The sequence below is a fragment of the Alosa alosa genome, chromosome 23 (assembly GCF_017589495.1).
Source record: "Alosa alosa isolate M-15738 ecotype Scorff River chromosome 23, AALO_Geno_1.1, whole genome shotgun sequence".
Taxonomy (NCBI): Eukaryota; Metazoa; Chordata; class Actinopteri; order Clupeiformes; family Clupeidae; genus Alosa; species Alosa alosa.
In genome coordinates, this window is record NC_063211.1 from 6,106,007 (window position 1) to 6,122,856 (window position 16,850).

General features: G+C 41.6%; 1 protein-coding gene across 3 annotated transcripts; it reads left to right on the plus strand.

Moving 5' to 3' along the window:
• Window positions 1-518: 518 nt before the first annotated feature.
• chst10 (carbohydrate sulfotransferase 10) lies at window positions 519-13,430 on the plus strand. Of its 3 annotated transcripts, none has more exons than XM_048235130.1 (6): window positions 519-919; window positions 8,293-8,432; window positions 9,209-9,300; window positions 10,628-10,862; window positions 11,234-11,339; window positions 11,464-13,430. In XM_048235130.1, exons 2-6 carry the CDS (start codon window positions 8,330-8,332, stop codon window positions 12,026-12,028), a joined length of 1,101 nt encoding a protein of 366 aa, XP_048091087.1. In that variant the 5' UTR covers window positions 519-919; window positions 8,293-8,329; the 3' UTR covers window positions 12,029-13,430. The 3 variants fall into 3 exon arrangements, with proteins under 3 accessions (XP_048091087.1, XP_048091086.1, XP_048091085.1); XM_048235129.1 differs by lacking the exon at window positions 519-919 and adding an exon at window positions 5,899-6,034; XM_048235128.1 differs by lacking the exon at window positions 519-919 and adding an exon at window positions 5,914-6,021.
• Window positions 13,431-16,850: the final 3,420 nt, after the last annotated feature.

Sequence of the window (16,850 nt, forward strand, 5' to 3'; positions counted from 1 at the left end):
CACATACCCTTCACCATACCTAGAGATTGGCATGGGTGTTATTTCAGTTAGCCTATTAGCTGGTTTGATGCTCATTGAGCTCAATGCAAATCAAACCAGCTAATAGGCTAACTGAAATAACACCCATGCCAATCTCTAGGTATGGTGAAGGGTATGTGATGATGTGGGGCTATTTTAAGGAAGAACATTTATTTATTTATGATACATTATTCATTCACTAAGAAAATTGGTGTCCTTAAAGGTTAGATATTTCCTCATTTTTCACTTAAGGCATTAAGATCAATTTCCAAAAGATGATTTTATATTCCTCTTTTCAGTCAACTTTAGCGTGGGTGCCAACACTTTTGGCCATCACTGTACATGCCTAAAATTGTGGTCCATTTGTGGAAAAACACTTAAGATACGTTAAAACGAACTGACTATGAGCTGGTAACTGACATTTTAAAGAAAGCCCACACACAACTGAACGTGGGGAGGTAGCGTGACATCTATGCGACACAACAAAATAAAGTGTCGTGCAAGTGGATCGGTACCGATAGGCTACGTTATCGGTGCACTTGCAGTCACCTAACGTCCGTCCAGCTAGCACGAAGCCTCAATCTCCCCACTGGTCAGTCCATCGACTATACCCAGCAGCTGGACAGTCAACCGACTAGGAACCCAGCATAGGATGTAAAGGGAGAGAGACACTAGCAAGCGAGCGCAGCTTCCACCACACAAGCAGGCAGCAAATCCAAAAACAGTGAAGTAGCCTAACATCAACTCTTCAGGGCAATAGACAACTAACTATTCACAGTTCAGATAGTGGCAGCAAGGGAGTAGGCCTCGAAGTGACACCCAGCAGTGCAGACGACCAGTCACCTCGCTGATGGAAATCGGCAGAAAAAACAGCTGATCACCAGGCGAAAAAACAGTGCAGGTACGTTCAGAGACGGGGAAATGCCGTAAAAGTATGGAAAAACAAAATAAATAATTGAAATAAAAAGGCTATCTGTAACTGTACAGCTAAACTAAACGAATGTACAAAAATTAAGAAAAATAATCGTGAATAAAATTGTAAATATTAAAAAATCTGAATAAAAACAAGTCAGACGGAGCGGCTTGAGCAGCCAGCGTCCCCGTTGCTAGGCGACTTTGCATCATGTGCTGCTTTAAATGCATTATCGCTTCACTACCCAACACGCGAACAAGAAAGAAAAGAAAAAAGAAACCAATGTGCTTATGTCGCAATTTCCGATAGGCCCAGGCCTAGAGAAAAGACAGCTATGGTAACCTAACAATTAGGATTTGCTTTGCCTACACTGCTGTTTGGTTGTCCCAAACTTTGAGACGATCCATACTCGCATTAACTGAATCTTATCAACCCAAACAGCGATGTTCCAAACAGAGTGACAGGATGCAATGCCTAATAATCTCACTGCCTTCGGTTAACTGCTAACAGTGCGCCTAGGCCTACTGTTAAACACCTGAAAAATATTAAGCTGCTGTTTTCTTTTCATGACGAGCACTAGGCCTACACTTAAATGATTTATGACTGAATGGAACGTTGCGTTTTTAAGCGCCAGAACTGCTTATCACGTCGTGTGATTGGTGTTTACACCAATCATCATCTTCTAATGTATCCTTATGTTGAGATGTCCATTCTCTTTGCCCTAGGCTATCATTTGTGCGCGAAGCATGTTTCAATTAAGACAATACACAAGCTATTTTTTATTGTTGTAATATTGAATGATTTCATGAATAAATTGTACGCACAGTGCATACAGGATTACGGCTGGCGGCGCCACTGACCAAGGCCACAGTAGCCTGTGAACCTCTGATTTTCAAAGAGAAATCATGGCGAACGCAAGGGCAACTCTTCTCTTCAATTTCCCTTCCAAATTACTTTTTATTGTCTGAAGACATCTATCGCAAGAATCTAACATTCTAACAGCAACAGCAAAGCAAATGCAAGCTAACCAAAGTGCAGTCGGTTCTCCCGCCATGGTTTATGAAATCACACACCGGCTGTATCTGAAGCTCCACGCACGCATAGGCCTACGACTATCACTCTACACGCCCCCTGTTGCACGTCACAATTTAATTTACTATAGCTGATCCTGCCTTCTGGCTCCCCAAAATGCCGCATCATGTGAACAGATCAGCAGGCCGGCAAATTTTCACCTCGCTTTCAGACACAAAAAGATGGCAAAAAGACGTCTCCTCTTCCCGCAAATTTAGCGTGATCTCTGTGTGAAAAGGCCTATTGTTGTATCATACGCGGAGTTAGTGGGGGGGGGCAGGGGGAGCACTGCCCCCCCTGGTGGAAACGGGTAATTGCATTGTTTCAAAAATTAGTGAAATACGTCTGGCATGACCAGATATTTTAAAAATAATTTAAATAACACAAAACAACAATAAGGAACAGGCTGCGGTTGATGATGGGAGCAGCCAGGTTTTCTTCTCTTGCGATCCTTCACATTGAAAGTGACATTACGGCCAACCTGACGAGGCATGCAGGACGCAAAAAACGCGAAAATTACTGTTGCACTAGTATGGACATCTTGCCGTGCCAACGTTGCAATAAAGGTTGCCTAAATGCCATGTATATAAATGTCCTGTCAGCTTACTAATTGATTTTGCGTTGTGTGTAGATTTGGACTTTTTATTCCACTTTGTTTAAACAGCAAAGTGGCAAAGCCTTGTTCACCTGTTTGGAACTGGCTGGTGAATGGGCGCGTAGGCCTGGCTAGATGACCCTTTTAGTGCATCTAGGCCTACTGATCGCTGTGGATTACTTTTTTTCGTGTCATTGGATTACAGCAAAATATGAATATTTTTTTCTTAACATGTCTTAACGTAATGGCGTGATTGCGCTTCGTTTCTGCTTTTGGAGAGGCATCAGACTGTAGGTGAACACTTCCTTTGATTCTTGGAGTTCTCGCTATGATTTAAGTCTGCCCTGCACTCAATAGCCTACAGTTTGGAGTTTACTTACTTTGCCTTTGTAGAATCGAATTTGAGTTTTCAATGACTCGTTCTCCTTAAGCTAAGCATGCATGAACCGATGCATCTTGTTATTTAAAACTCCACTCTGCTAGGTGGCTCGCATGCCAGCAGCACTCTTGAGGCGTCGGAGGTTTACCAACGTTCCACAAGCACAGCTAAGCTGGCATCCGTTACACTAGGCTATATAGTTCGTTTTTAATAGCAAACAGAAGTGTCAAGATGGCAACAGGCCATTACATTCTTTAATTGACAAAATATGATTGTACAAAATATTCAATCAATGTGGCGCAAATGAGGCTAGAGGCGGTGGATTAATTTATCAAAAGTGAGCAGCAACTCTATGGGCTAAGCCCCCAATGTTTTCAACTGCTAGGCGACACCCCTGTCTATTGCGTTTCAAGACAACCGTGCTGCATTGGATTTCATGAGGACGAATTGTTAAATTGTTACAATGTAACAATAAGTCCCGCCCTCCTTAGTTACTGTTGCTATGCCTGACAAGCTTTAGGACCCTGCACGTCTATTACATAGGGGGAGAACCGGGACTTTTCAATGAAATGTAATTTACAAAGACATCGTACCACACTGAAAGCTAATATTTTGTCACTAGCAACCTACATCTGTCCTCTGTCAAATACAGTTGGAATTTCATCTCTGAACAAAACCGTTCATGAGTTATTTAAGCAGAAGTCGAATGTGCGTTTTGTTTCATTCGACTCTCCTGGCCAGAATGAATGGAACAGGCATGGGGGACGAAAGAAACCGAGAAGATACCATTTAAGCTGTGTACTTCCCACAACTTCAATATTTGACAACATATCATAAATGGTACTTCAAATAGGTTTAAATAGATTGCTGATGGGCTATGCATCTTGGTGAACGTCTGTTAACAACTTCTTGCCGTTATCATGAAGCGTGTATCTCGCGGTTATGGAAATATCATGCAATATGCCATTTTTTATAGTTAGAACAATATGTGTTCCCAATTATATCATGTTTCTATAGTGTAACATGTTATTTCACTGTGTCTTTACATGGGTTAGGGCACCACACATCCAAATAAGTGCCCTTCGTGACCCACAGGCCTTCAGTCTCCATAGGTTAACATGGCAAAACTCGAAAAGCTTGTCAGACCTCCCGTGCCTAGTGACGGGTTGCTAAGCCACGATTGGCCTGTGGCGGTTTTCAGGTGTGGCTTAGCGAAGGGTGAATTATATATATCATTATTTAGCATGTTTGTTTTCTCCATATGTGCTCATGCATTGCTGTGTTCCCCAAGTGGTAGGCCAGGTCTCAGCTGCTACAATTATTTATTTATTTTTGTCTGCCCCCCCTGGCTCGAATGTCAAACTCCGCCTATGTGTTGTATGACAAGTTCTTAAAATTAGATCTTTGGAGTCTAGGCATTTGAGGGACCAAACGTCCACAGAACTCAATAAATGCAGCTAGGCGGGAGCTTACCCAAGGGAGACACGCTACTGATGATGGAGTTCCAAGATTCACACCAAACACACATGCACACACACTCGGAGTGAAGTGAGTTTCTCTATAACGCAGACTGCGGTAAGCAGTACACTGAACCGCACAGCTCACCGCACAGCACAGCACAGCAACACACAGCACGGCACAGCACAATAAAGCACAGCAAACATGCAGTGATAGGGTCCCACCACCAGGTGCCTAGCCTCCCCTTAGGAGCGCCCCGACCTGCCAAACAAACAAACAAAGACAAAACAATTAAGGCACCAGAGGATAGCAGTAAATCAACCAAAGAGGACACAACCACAATACACTGATGACAGCAACACTAACACTGACAAAGCTTAAATCATGCAAAGCGACAGTATACACGATCACATGCAAACAAAACTGAGGGAGATATACGCATCATGCCACAGCGCACAGGAAACACTGTCAATATGCAGTAGATGTTATAATTAGGCAGCTTCACCAACAAAACCAAAAGGAAACCCAAAATAAAGACCCAGAGTCTACGAAAGTAGACGCAGACACTAACAATACGCGTCTGGACAAGAGACGGAACAAACAAACAAAATAACTCACGAAATAATCACAAGTTACAAGCAAGACAGAGACAAACACTAGACGACAATCAATCGTCAGACAAAACAGCAGCGCCTGTGAAGTCCGGCCTTCCAGTCAACCAGGCTACACGCACCTGCAAGATGCAGATCAGATTAAAATATACGATACATTTTTACAAATGAATTTGAGTAATAGGATAGGCAACCATTTACATCTGGAGATGGTTTGTAGGCTAATTCCTGTAGAGCTCACCAAAATGATCATTACAAGACAAGACTTACATAATACATTACGATTTTTAAGTTACTTGGTCAACACTGATGACAACCATCACTTTCTATGTGTGTGTTTGTGTGGAGGGTCAATCAAATGATATGATTGCCACTGATGTGAATGATCTCACAAATCACACAAGCCAAATCAAATTTTAAAAAATCGCAAAAGTATCGAAATCGAGATTCTTCACTTAGTATTGGTATTGAAACACTAATGTTGGTATTGTGACAACGGGAGTTGGGGATGTGTCCCCACCAAAGCTGAGACCAAACCTCAGGTGGAGAAGAAGGATGGTTCGTGTGTTTTCTTCCTACACCTCATCCAATTGAGTGCAGAGGCCTTCCCCCCCTGTATCAGTTGAAACACGCCCCATAATTATGTCCCAATGGAGCAGTATCAGACTCATATTCTGACTAGAATTGAGTATGACTACGTCAGGCTACGAGCCGCCTACCATTCTAAATCTGCTCAAATCCCCTTTTGCCAAATGTACCAAATGTGCCATGTACCAAATGTGATGCTGCCTAAGGGGGGCGATGTTGAGTCTGGTTATGGTCCGTGGTCATGATGAAAGGGAGTTTGTTCTGACCTGACCCATGTGATGTGATGTTGTAGCTTGACAACATGTTAACTGTGGGACAGCAAGACTTCCAACTTGAAATGTATGGACATCAGTTATCTAGGAGAGGTGCGGTTAGCACATAAACTACGGTAATACATTATGGTAATTTAATTTCATACATCATTGCAAATATATCGAGAGTGATACATGCCGTTTTAACTTGCACCAGCTATTTAATGTTTGGCACCACAATACTTAAGCTAACGTAACGGTAGCTCTAGCTCCTTAAAATGGCTTGTCCAGGCTAGCATTCCTAGCTAGAAGCTATACCGTTAGTTACCTAATTTAGTGTTCAGGGTGTCCTTGTTCGATGCTAATCGTAGTTACTATCATTGTTCTTTAGCTCTGGATGATCAGTTTCAAAGCCGTCTGATGTTGGTGACTTTAGCGCTTGTGTGTGATGGTTATACAATATCCCTTTGCGCATCTGTCCTGCTGTAATCTAGCTAGCTAGCTACTAGCTCCATCAATGGTGTTGTCCATAACGTTAGCTAGCTAGCCAGTGAGAAGTAATTGAATGGTAGGCTAATGTTTAGAAAAGTAGTAGTTCTAGGCTCACACGGAATATTTCACATTTTATTCGCAGGGTAACAGGAATTTTAGCGTATTCATATTACTGAATTGCCAAGTTAAAATCCGTTTGGAGGAATGACTGACTGCATAACTTTAGATGGACAGCGAATCGTCCGTGAGCTGTCCATCTATAACGGAACGTCACATATTACCAACCGTCCTGTATGTCCAACCTCTTACGTGTATGTGTCACTTAATATTCATTTCTATACAAACTAAGACGGCGGATTCCTAAAAAAAAACGCAAGCACCCACACCATAAGTGTATCTTAATTAGCTATGTACCAGAAAATACATTTTACCGTGACTCGAAGAGCTGTAAACAGGCTGCGTGTACAAATCCGCTTGGAGCTCAGTGGAATTTTGAATTGCAACGAGAATTCTCGGGCTAACTATTATGTGCCTTGAGAGGTTGGGAATAGGCACCTACCAGCCCAGCACTTAACTCCGAGTGTGGTACACAAAATCGGATATTTCAGGCAGTAAAAACTCCAGTAAGAACCAAACTAAATTTTGTTCAAATCTACACACCTATGGCTCCTGAAAAATGTAAGGTTCATTTATCAAATGTTATTATGTTATTAAGTATTAAAAAACATCGTTGTTTTAGAATTTTCTAACGAAATGGTTGGTAATTAGCACGTTTACGACACAGTTATGAGTGAAGCATTAAGCCTTCCTAGCTAACGATTGCTAATATTAGCTGTCAAGACTACATGATAATCTCAAACTAACACCACCCGTCAGTTTTGCTTTGTTGTTATGTTTTTTACAAATAGTTGTGTTAAAATTACATCAGTTTGTCAGTCATCTAAACTTTGAACTTGCTCAGGGTTCTTGTGGGTAACGTACATTTCATAGATTCCCAGATAAAACCAACAGTGTTTATGTGTTTATTTACTTACATTATAAGAGCACGACTAATTTTCTTGTTTTGCCAGTTGCTTGTGTCACTTCAGTCTATTAGTAATTATTTTAATATTATTAGTAATATTTTAATTTAAAAACAAAATTGCCCAAGACAATGTTTGAGTAGGGTGAAGCTTAAATTTTCCAAGTTGCTCTACTTGTTACTGAAATGGCACAGTAAAGCCAATGGCCAGTTCATGCTTTAAAATGGTATGATCATTGTTTTTATATAGATTATACAGGCATTGGGTAGCTCATGTGGCACCCGCCCTGTTTTTAAGAGTGATTTAGCCAAGTTAATTTTTCAAGAAGACAGGCGTGATCTAATCCTTAAGGAAAGTAGACATGTGTTCTAATGCCTTTTTGGATTTCAGTTTATTATGTCATTGTATGAAATACAGGCAGTGATGGGTGCCTGATTATGAAAGGTTTGTGCCAACATAGTGTGACAGGCGAAACCTACTGCCCTTCAGAGCAAGCTCATCATCTCAAGGTTCTCAACCTTTTTGGGGCTAAGACACACTAAAGGTCAAACCAAAACGCCAAGACCCATTGACTTATGGTTACTCATTATAAAGTAACATTATTCCAAAAAGGGTGTTCATACTTGTGCCCATAGTTTGTCTTTACAGAGTGTTCATGAGCTGAGACCATAGCAATAGGCATGTGCTCACATTATGTTTTGATTAAGCTGTGCCAATGATGCATACCTGTCTAAAAATAGAAGATTAAAATTATTATATGCTTAGTATTATTGTATGCTTAGTAATTAATGATCTGTTTTGAGATGACGTAAATCAAGAAGACTGTGATGACTGTCTTTTTTTAAAGCTTTATGTTCTCATGTTTTGACTTCTCATTTGTTGTCATCGTGCTAGGTGCGGTGTGGATGGCTGTCAGCCGGCACGTTGGGAGATGATGCGTCGCCATTGGCTGCTGGTGGGCGTGTGTGGCTGGGTGCTCCTACTGCTCATGGTTGCTAGTCGCTTCATCAACTTCAACCTGCGACTACCTGATGGTGAGTGATGCCCGACCATACTATTAAAAACAGAGTATCTCTTAATACATTTATTAATAACCAACGTTTATTAATCACAGTGGAAGTACGTGTCCAATCTGAAGAAGAGAATAACAAATGCAATATCAATCACAAAACACATTTGCATTGCAATTATGAATACATCAACACAGGCTTATACAATTATAACACATTTATTAACATGTAAATTCTTTCAGACCTTTCTTTAATCTCATTTTCTTTCACGCAATGTCGTGTCGTCCGGCTGTTTTATTTTTAATTTGATAACCTCCTGGCCAGCACTTCTCCTTGGGTGTACATTCCTCTTCCACACTTTTGCCCAACCATACTGACAAAGAATCAGGGCTGCCCAATGAATCGATTTTTCATCGAAATCGCAATTGTAACTAATGCAAATAGCTAATCGCAAAAGGCTGCCATTAATCATGCAGCTCATAAATATGTCCCAATGATTAATCTTCATGACCTCTATGCTTTTTATATTCATGTAGTCCTTCATGTGTGATAGACAATGACGCTCATCTAACACATTTCGAATATTGAAGCTTGACTACTGTTCACTGGGTGCTTGACTAGTATAGTATACTATGTTGCACTTTTAAACTATTGCCCTTTTGCCCTTTAACGCCTCCCGGAGGGGAGTGGGGTGAACAGTCAGTGGTTGGGGTGAGAAGAGATGATGACTGGTATCTGACCAACACAGCTTAAAGTTCTGTTAACAGTGGAATGACAGACACGTCTGCTGTGTTTTACAGACTATGGGGGGAAGGTGAAGTTACGGACTTGGACCGAGCTGTCTTTCAAAACAGTCAAACCTCAGAAAGCAATACAGCAACCTAACAATTTGGTAAGGTTGCCATAAGATTATTATCATTGTTTTGTCAATAAAACTTTATTTTTTATGACATGCTGGTTTCCCACGGTAATAGTTCTGTTCACTTGGTTGACTATTAACCCATAGGTGCATCTGTAGTGCTCAGAAATACTGAAACAGCTTATTACAATATTTCAATATCTGCAGTGTTCTATAATCCTAGTATATAGGACTATCTCAGTTTTAGCTGGACGTCAATTGTCTTGTCATATTTCTCATTTAGTCAACAGAAAGTGGAATCTCTTCTGCTATTACATAGCATCAGGACTGATTTGTGGTAGGACTGTACTCAGAATATCGATATTATATCGTCATAGCATTAGGACTGATGAGCGGTAGGGCTGTATTGACATACATTGTCATGTCCTCCTGTATTGATACAGCATCAAAGAACAAAACCATAAGACACAATGTAAAAGGTCATTTTAGAATGTCAAGGTTAAAGTTAGCAACTTTCAGATTTGAAACAGAATTATTATTTTTACTTTTAAGATCTCTGGGCCTGAATTGTTTTTTTAAGTCTTGTGATCCTTAACGCTTTGCCTATTACTTTTATACAATTACGTATAAGTAAGGGATACTGCTCTGCTGCGCGTCGGGGTCCAGTTCGCCCTGTCGGGACTTATTTTCCCAATAATGACCGGCGTTCTATACATTATCCCGCTTATTACACGGTTACTACCAAAACGAAACAATAAACTCCCCACGATGTGACTCTTTAGCCTACATAGCCTAGGCTATAGCCTATTTGTTACCGTTTCATTGTGGCTTTTGGTGAGAAACAAATAGTTCACAGCACACGCTGAACTTGAATCAAACTTTCTTTAGAACACAGCTGATCAACCGTCTGCTTTCACTTTTGAATGATGTTCCAGTCCTTGCACAGTAATATCAAAGACGTGAAATAGAAGTATTAAGCCCATTTTCCTTGACAGCGGTCTGTTATACTTAGCAACGTCTGTTATTGAGAATTAGCAGACCACCGAACGTTGGGAAGGCCCATTTAAGTGAATAGAGCATTCTGCAGCACTCTGAAGAGCCGTGTAATAAAGAATTATAAAGAACAGTTCGTAGAGCAGCTCTTCTGTTTTGGACACGATCATTATTTAGAATCAACATGTCAACATGTATTGTAATGCATATCGTTTCGTAGCCTCTGTATTGACATATTGTATCATGAGGTTTCGGGCAATAGTCAGTCCTATAATGAGTGGTCAGCCCTAATAATTCGGTGTACATTTACATGTACTTGTGCATATGCACACTCATGCACGTATGTGTGTCTGTGCGTCCTCCTTAGTCCACCGTGGGGGCTTTACCCACAATCCCGTCTGACTGGCGGTCTGTGCGAGAAAGGCGTTTGGATGTGCTGGCCAGTGTCTGCCGGAACTCTTCCATTCGGAATCTCACACACACTCCCATCAACAAGTTTGTCCTGGACCGCATATTTGTGTGTGACAAGCATAAGATTCTCTTCTGCCAGACCCCCAAGGTTGGCAACACACAGTGGAAGAAGGTCCTCATTGTTCTCAATGGTGAGTGTCTCTTTGTGTCTGTGTGTGTGTGTGTGTGTGTGTGCTTGATACATGACTCATAGTGAGGGAGGGCCAGGGGTTTGGCTTGTGGCAATGTAGCTTACTGGTTGTGTACACTGGCATTGTTGCCCACAAAATTAAGACTCTTTTTGTAATGGCATTTTCATTAGTTGGAAAACATATCAGGCGAGATCCTGCTCATATTGAGCTCAGTATGAGCTTTCTCTCCTGTCCAGTTGTGAATGTGCCTAAGGTGGATCTTATGTCCTGTCCAGTTGTGAATGTGCCTAAGGTGGATCTTATGTCCTGTCCAGTTGTGAATGTGCCTAAGGTGGATCTTATTCTTTTGTCCCCATGTTCTTTTTCTGTAGGAAAATATTCTAAGGTAGAGGACATCCCTGAAGTATTGGTACATGACCATGACAAGAATGGCCTTCCCCGCCTCTCCTCCATGAAAGAAAATGAGATTAAAGAAAGGTCTGAAAGAATATTTACATGTTTATAAATGTGTTATAATTGTATAAGCCTGTGTTGATGTATTTGTAATTGTAATTCAAATTTGTTTTGTGATTGAGATTGCATTTGTTATTCTCTTCTTCAGATTGGACACGTACTTCAAGTTCTTTATTGTTCGAGACCCTTTTGAGCGAATCATCTCTGCTTTTAAGGACAAATTTGTGAAGAACCCTCGCTCTGAACCCTGGTACAAGCATGACATCGCCCCTGCCATAATTCGCAAATACCGCAGGATCCATCGAGATCCCGATGACGACTCCAGCCAAGAACCGCCCGGATTACGCTTTGAAGATTTCGTACGCTATCTCGGTGACATATCTGGACAGAGGCGACTCAATAGGCAGTTTGGGCAGCATGTGATTCACTGGCTGACGTACGTGGAGCTGTGTGCGCCATGCGATATCTCGTACAGCGTGGTGGGTCACCATGAGACACTGGACCGCGATGCCCCCTACATCCTCAAGGCGGCCGGGATCGAGCACCTGGTGTCCTACCCGACTATCCCGCCCGGCATCATGCTCTACAACCGCACGAAGGTGGAGCGCTACTTCTCCGGGATCAGCAAGCGCGACGCACGACGCCTCTACAAGCGCTTCCAGGGGGACTTTGACCTCTTTGGCTACCCACGGCCTGACTTCCTGTTGGACTGAGAGAGGCTGCCCCTCCCCTCAACTCCATGTAGCACCGGCCCTAGCATGAGGGACGGCCAGCCTGGCCGACCTGATGGCTTTGGCTGTTCTTTGGCCAAGTGGTGGAGCCCTGATGGCTTTGGCCTTTCTCGTGAATGGCAGGGAGGGCGACTATGATTGTCCCCTTCCAGTACCTGGGTTTCCCAGCATATGGTGATGGTGGACACTCCCTCTAGAGTTTGATGATAATTGTCAGATGTTATCGCTATATTGGCCAAGCAATTGCTGCTTCTTGCTGTAGTGCAGCAACATTATTTAACAAGACTACTGTACACTAAATATGTAATGTAGTTACCTGCTCTTACCTTGTCTCCTTTTGGAAAAATGTGCAAAGACTTGAACTAACAATTGCAGGATCTCTTTTTTACAGACCGATAAACACTCCACAACATTTAGATAGTGCCAGAAGATAATGACGATTTGATAACAGTTGGCAGTTGAGTAGAACAGTATAAAATAAAAGTCAACTTTATGAATTTAAGATCATTATAAGGGTGTTGGTGGTGGTTGTGGATGTTGGGGTGTTTGCGACAGAAACTAAAGGGTTGGTTTGAATCCCTGACCAGCGTAGTGTCAGTAATATTGAGAAATTGCTCTGCACAGATGTACAACTGTGTTGTAGTGCCCTGTTTCTGCTGACAAAGTGTCCTTGTAGTTGCCAACAAAATATACCATGTAGGTTAATACTCTGAATGCCTCTGAATTTGATTGCAGTGGAGTAATACTGAGTGGTAGTATTGTAGCATCCAGTAGTTATTCTGAAACCTTAGTGAATTCCTACTCAAAAGGTCTGGAGCTGCATTGTGTCATGCTAGCTAGGTCATGAGATGATGTCCAATCTGTTCAAGAGGTTGTATTATGTCAGGAAAAGAGCTGTATTATATTTTAAGATAATTGGAATGGAAAGGACTGTTGCGACTCCTCGTCGGTTATAAAAAAAAGAAATTTTAAAGCAAACAATCAAACCCACTTCACCCTTGCTGTGTGGATGTTTCACATTCCCATACCTAGGACATATTTTTCAGGAAAAACATCATATGAAAGAAGTTGTGATATGTGACAAACAACTCATGAAGTCACCACAGTCTTTTTGTCCAGGAGGATTTGTGTCAAAATAGCCACCTATTGCCCCCACAGTGATGTAGTGTGGCAGAAGACAGTTCAGACTGGGGCACTTTAGTCGTGGGTGTGCAGTGGCGAAAAAATGACCTCACTCCAGCGCTGTGATGTCATTTCCTGTTCACATTCTTCCGTCATGATGGTCTGAATATGTTCATGTCAGTTGCAGTAGGACCAGGGACATGGAAAGGTGTTACATTGCACTGAAATGACTAACTAAATGACGCAACTAGAACCTCCTCAACAAGTCTGATGTCTTTCTTCAGCAAAACATTATCCACACACTATTCACAATTGATTGCTAGAGCATTTACATGTATATGTAAATATACAACTGTGAATATATTATTAAGGCCATAAATGGTGTTAGAGGTTTTTTCTGAAACTAACAAGTTAACTGGAACAAGTTAACTAGAAGCCATTGGGAACACCATCAACAATTGCATTGCTAAATGATGCAAAACATTTGGTAACTTGGCTGTAAAATCTAAATTGTTTGCAAAGCTTCCTACCGATACCAAAAGAACACTAAATGGCTTGAGTGCCTAGTGGGGACAACATATAATCTGTTTACCATCAAAAATGTATCTGAGAAAGTCATGTAAAAATGGTTTCATATGCTGCAGAACGGTGTAATGTATCTCGTTCGACCACTTAGGGGCAGTACTGCACTAAATGTGACCTTTATACCACTTTAAGTGTAGGCGGCCTAATGTAACCCAATCAAGTGACATCCAGTTGTTCTTAAGCACAAGGAAATAATGAGTGGTTGTTGGGAAGCTAGAGATCTGTGAAACGGGTAGCAATAGTTATTTAAGCATTTTTAGCAGAATCCTGAAATGTTATGCTCAGATAAAAAGTTATTTGTCAACTTGCTCTTAAATGGAATCAGACACAGACTGAGGAAACCTTTTTAGTCTTCTCCCAGAGAGAGGCTGCTGTAGCATCATGCTTTTTAGTCTTCCTTTTAAAGAGACATTTATTTCCCTCAAATAGAGGAGCATTTACTACTACTGTAGTATAGTATAGTAGCATCATGCTGCATCATCATGTCCTGTCAGCCATCAGTGGCCATTTTTCTATTTTTATCAGGTCATGTCAGATCATGTCGTCAGATCTCAGAAGGTAACGTTAAGGCTTTTTGCGTATGGGGTGTCGGGCCTAACGTACAGAATACTTCAGGGTCATTAGACTGATCAGTGAGACACACAATAACAGCCTGCGGTGAGTGGGGAAACCTGGTTGCTATAGTAGCATACGGTATCTCTCTGCCCTGCCTAATGCTCAGTCCTCACCAAAGATTCTAGAACAAATGTGTAAACAGGCATTAAGAACAGGTATCCTAACCATTTTTTTTTGGGGGGGCTCCACTGAAACCTGTGATGGCCACAACAACGATGTTCAATGATGTCGTGGTTCATTGGTTACAACTAACATTTTGTAGATCAGTGGTCATACCCTGGATTTTTGGAACTACGCGAGGCTGCATAGGCGGCAAAAAGCGTACAACGAAGTCCAATGGGAGTGTCGCCACTCTGTTTTATCTACTGCTCTGTGAAAACTGAGAGGTGGTCACATGGTCTCGCGCTGAACAGCATGTGCTGTGAGATTGAGGGTCTTTTCAGAACAGTATTGTTGGACAGGTGATACTAGCAATGTGCACGTGTGCTTTTCTGTGTGTGTGTGTTTGAATGAGAGAGAGAGAGAAAAAAAAAAGATAGAATGAGTGTGTGAGTGTCCTTGTGTGAATGCGTGTAGCCTACGTCCAAGACCACACACAAAAGCCTGCTAAGCACGTGCAAACCGTGAGACTCAGAGCGAGGGGACACTAAAGACCTCAGACACTGGACAGGACTCAAACTCAAACTCTGGTCAGACTGAACCAAGTGGCTGCGTAATAGAAAAAAATGATTTTCAGCATGTATGAGGTGCTAATGTTTTAATATTCACTCCCGAGGTCACATGAGCTGGAGCCCAGATAAGACATTGGTGTTTCTAGATCATGTAGAACCATGTCTAAATATGTTTTCTTCTTTGCATGGTAGAGTTTTAACCTGCAGAGGTAAACAGGTCCATTTTGACCACAAAGATCACTATTATAGTTCTTCATCCCTGTTCCTGGATTCTCTGAATATTTTAACAATATTATATAGGCTACTATAGATGATGAAATCCCCAAATCTTTTGCAATTTGACATTAAAGAGTATAGTCTTATATTGAATATAGGCCTAATGGTGATGAATACCTACCTATGTATAGCCTACTTCTGAGAGATCAACCTCTGGGATGCTCCTTTTTATATGGTGGCACTCCAACTAATTAATTGTGAAATACTTGTATTAGTATTTGTCATGAAATAGTCAAATTGGTCAGTTTCGACATTTGATATGTTGTCTGTCCTTTTTGCAACTCAATATGGGTTTAGGGTCCACGGCAGATCATACAGTAGCCTATTTAGCCGTTCTGTGGGTGGTGTCAGATTTTAGCTAGATCTTAGGTATCCAGCGCACAGATTAAAGAGAAGGCCTATTGAGGCTAATCCTTTGAATCCTCCCTCCACCACGCGAGCGCCAGTGGCAGAGTTTCCCCATAGGGAGCTGCAGGGTAAAGGCAGTTTCAGATTCAGTACGTAAGCTGCAAGGTATAGAGGCAGGAGTCAGTAAGTACAGTAAGCTGCTGTTAAAACCACCCGAGCAGGCCTTCACGTGTAGTGCTCAGGTGCACGGCAGAAAACAGTCTACATTATCAATGCTGTAAATAATGGCTAGGATTTTGAGGATACACAAAGGCCTTTTGCCAGCAATCATCACTTCTGTTGGGAATTCTATAGTTGATTTGAGGTTGTTTGCAGAAATTTCACCCCATGCCTCTCCCACATACAGGTTGTGCTTATCTGTACCCTTCAGTCAAACCAATTCAACAGCTCACAACAGCACAGTTGGTGTCCTGTGACTGTGCTGACCAATCCATCACATAGAGAATACCAGCTGACTGAAAAGATCACTTTTCAACATCTGATCAATACTTTGGGTCATTCTCCTGTTTCACGATAAAATGCAGGTATGGCATGACATTGCAAAATAGCAATATCTGATTGTTTCCTATTACACTGTACAATTTCACAACACAAAAGCTTTCTCAGACCAGTTCCTGCAATGTTCTTGTCACATAGCGTTAAGCACTTTTCTGGGTTCTTTTTGTTTATTTTTTTAACTCAAAATATTTCAGTTTTCCGTCATTCACCTTCTGTCCAGTGTCTTTGTTCTTCAGCCTAGGGCTTTATCTTGGTGGTTTTGTTATCAAACGTTGGGCACTTGGCGCAAAAAAGGTTGTTCTTATGTTTCTTAATCAGTCATGGGTGTGTTTTGGGTGTAACATCCTTTAAACCAATGAGAATGACTGTCATCCCGTTTAATAACTTCAAGCAGTGCATCGGTATTTTGATAGTCAGCAACATTTGAAGGAATCTGCTTGTACGCGAGGCCATGGAACAGGTATTCCACTAAACCATGCTTTACTAAAACCTAGCAGAGTATAGGCACACATCTGCACTTGTGTCATAGTCAACGACAAAACAGTTCTACACAGTTAATTACTTTCACTATTGACTGACAATGGGTTACCATCGAAAACGTAGCCTGAAAAAAGAAACGTAGCCTGAAA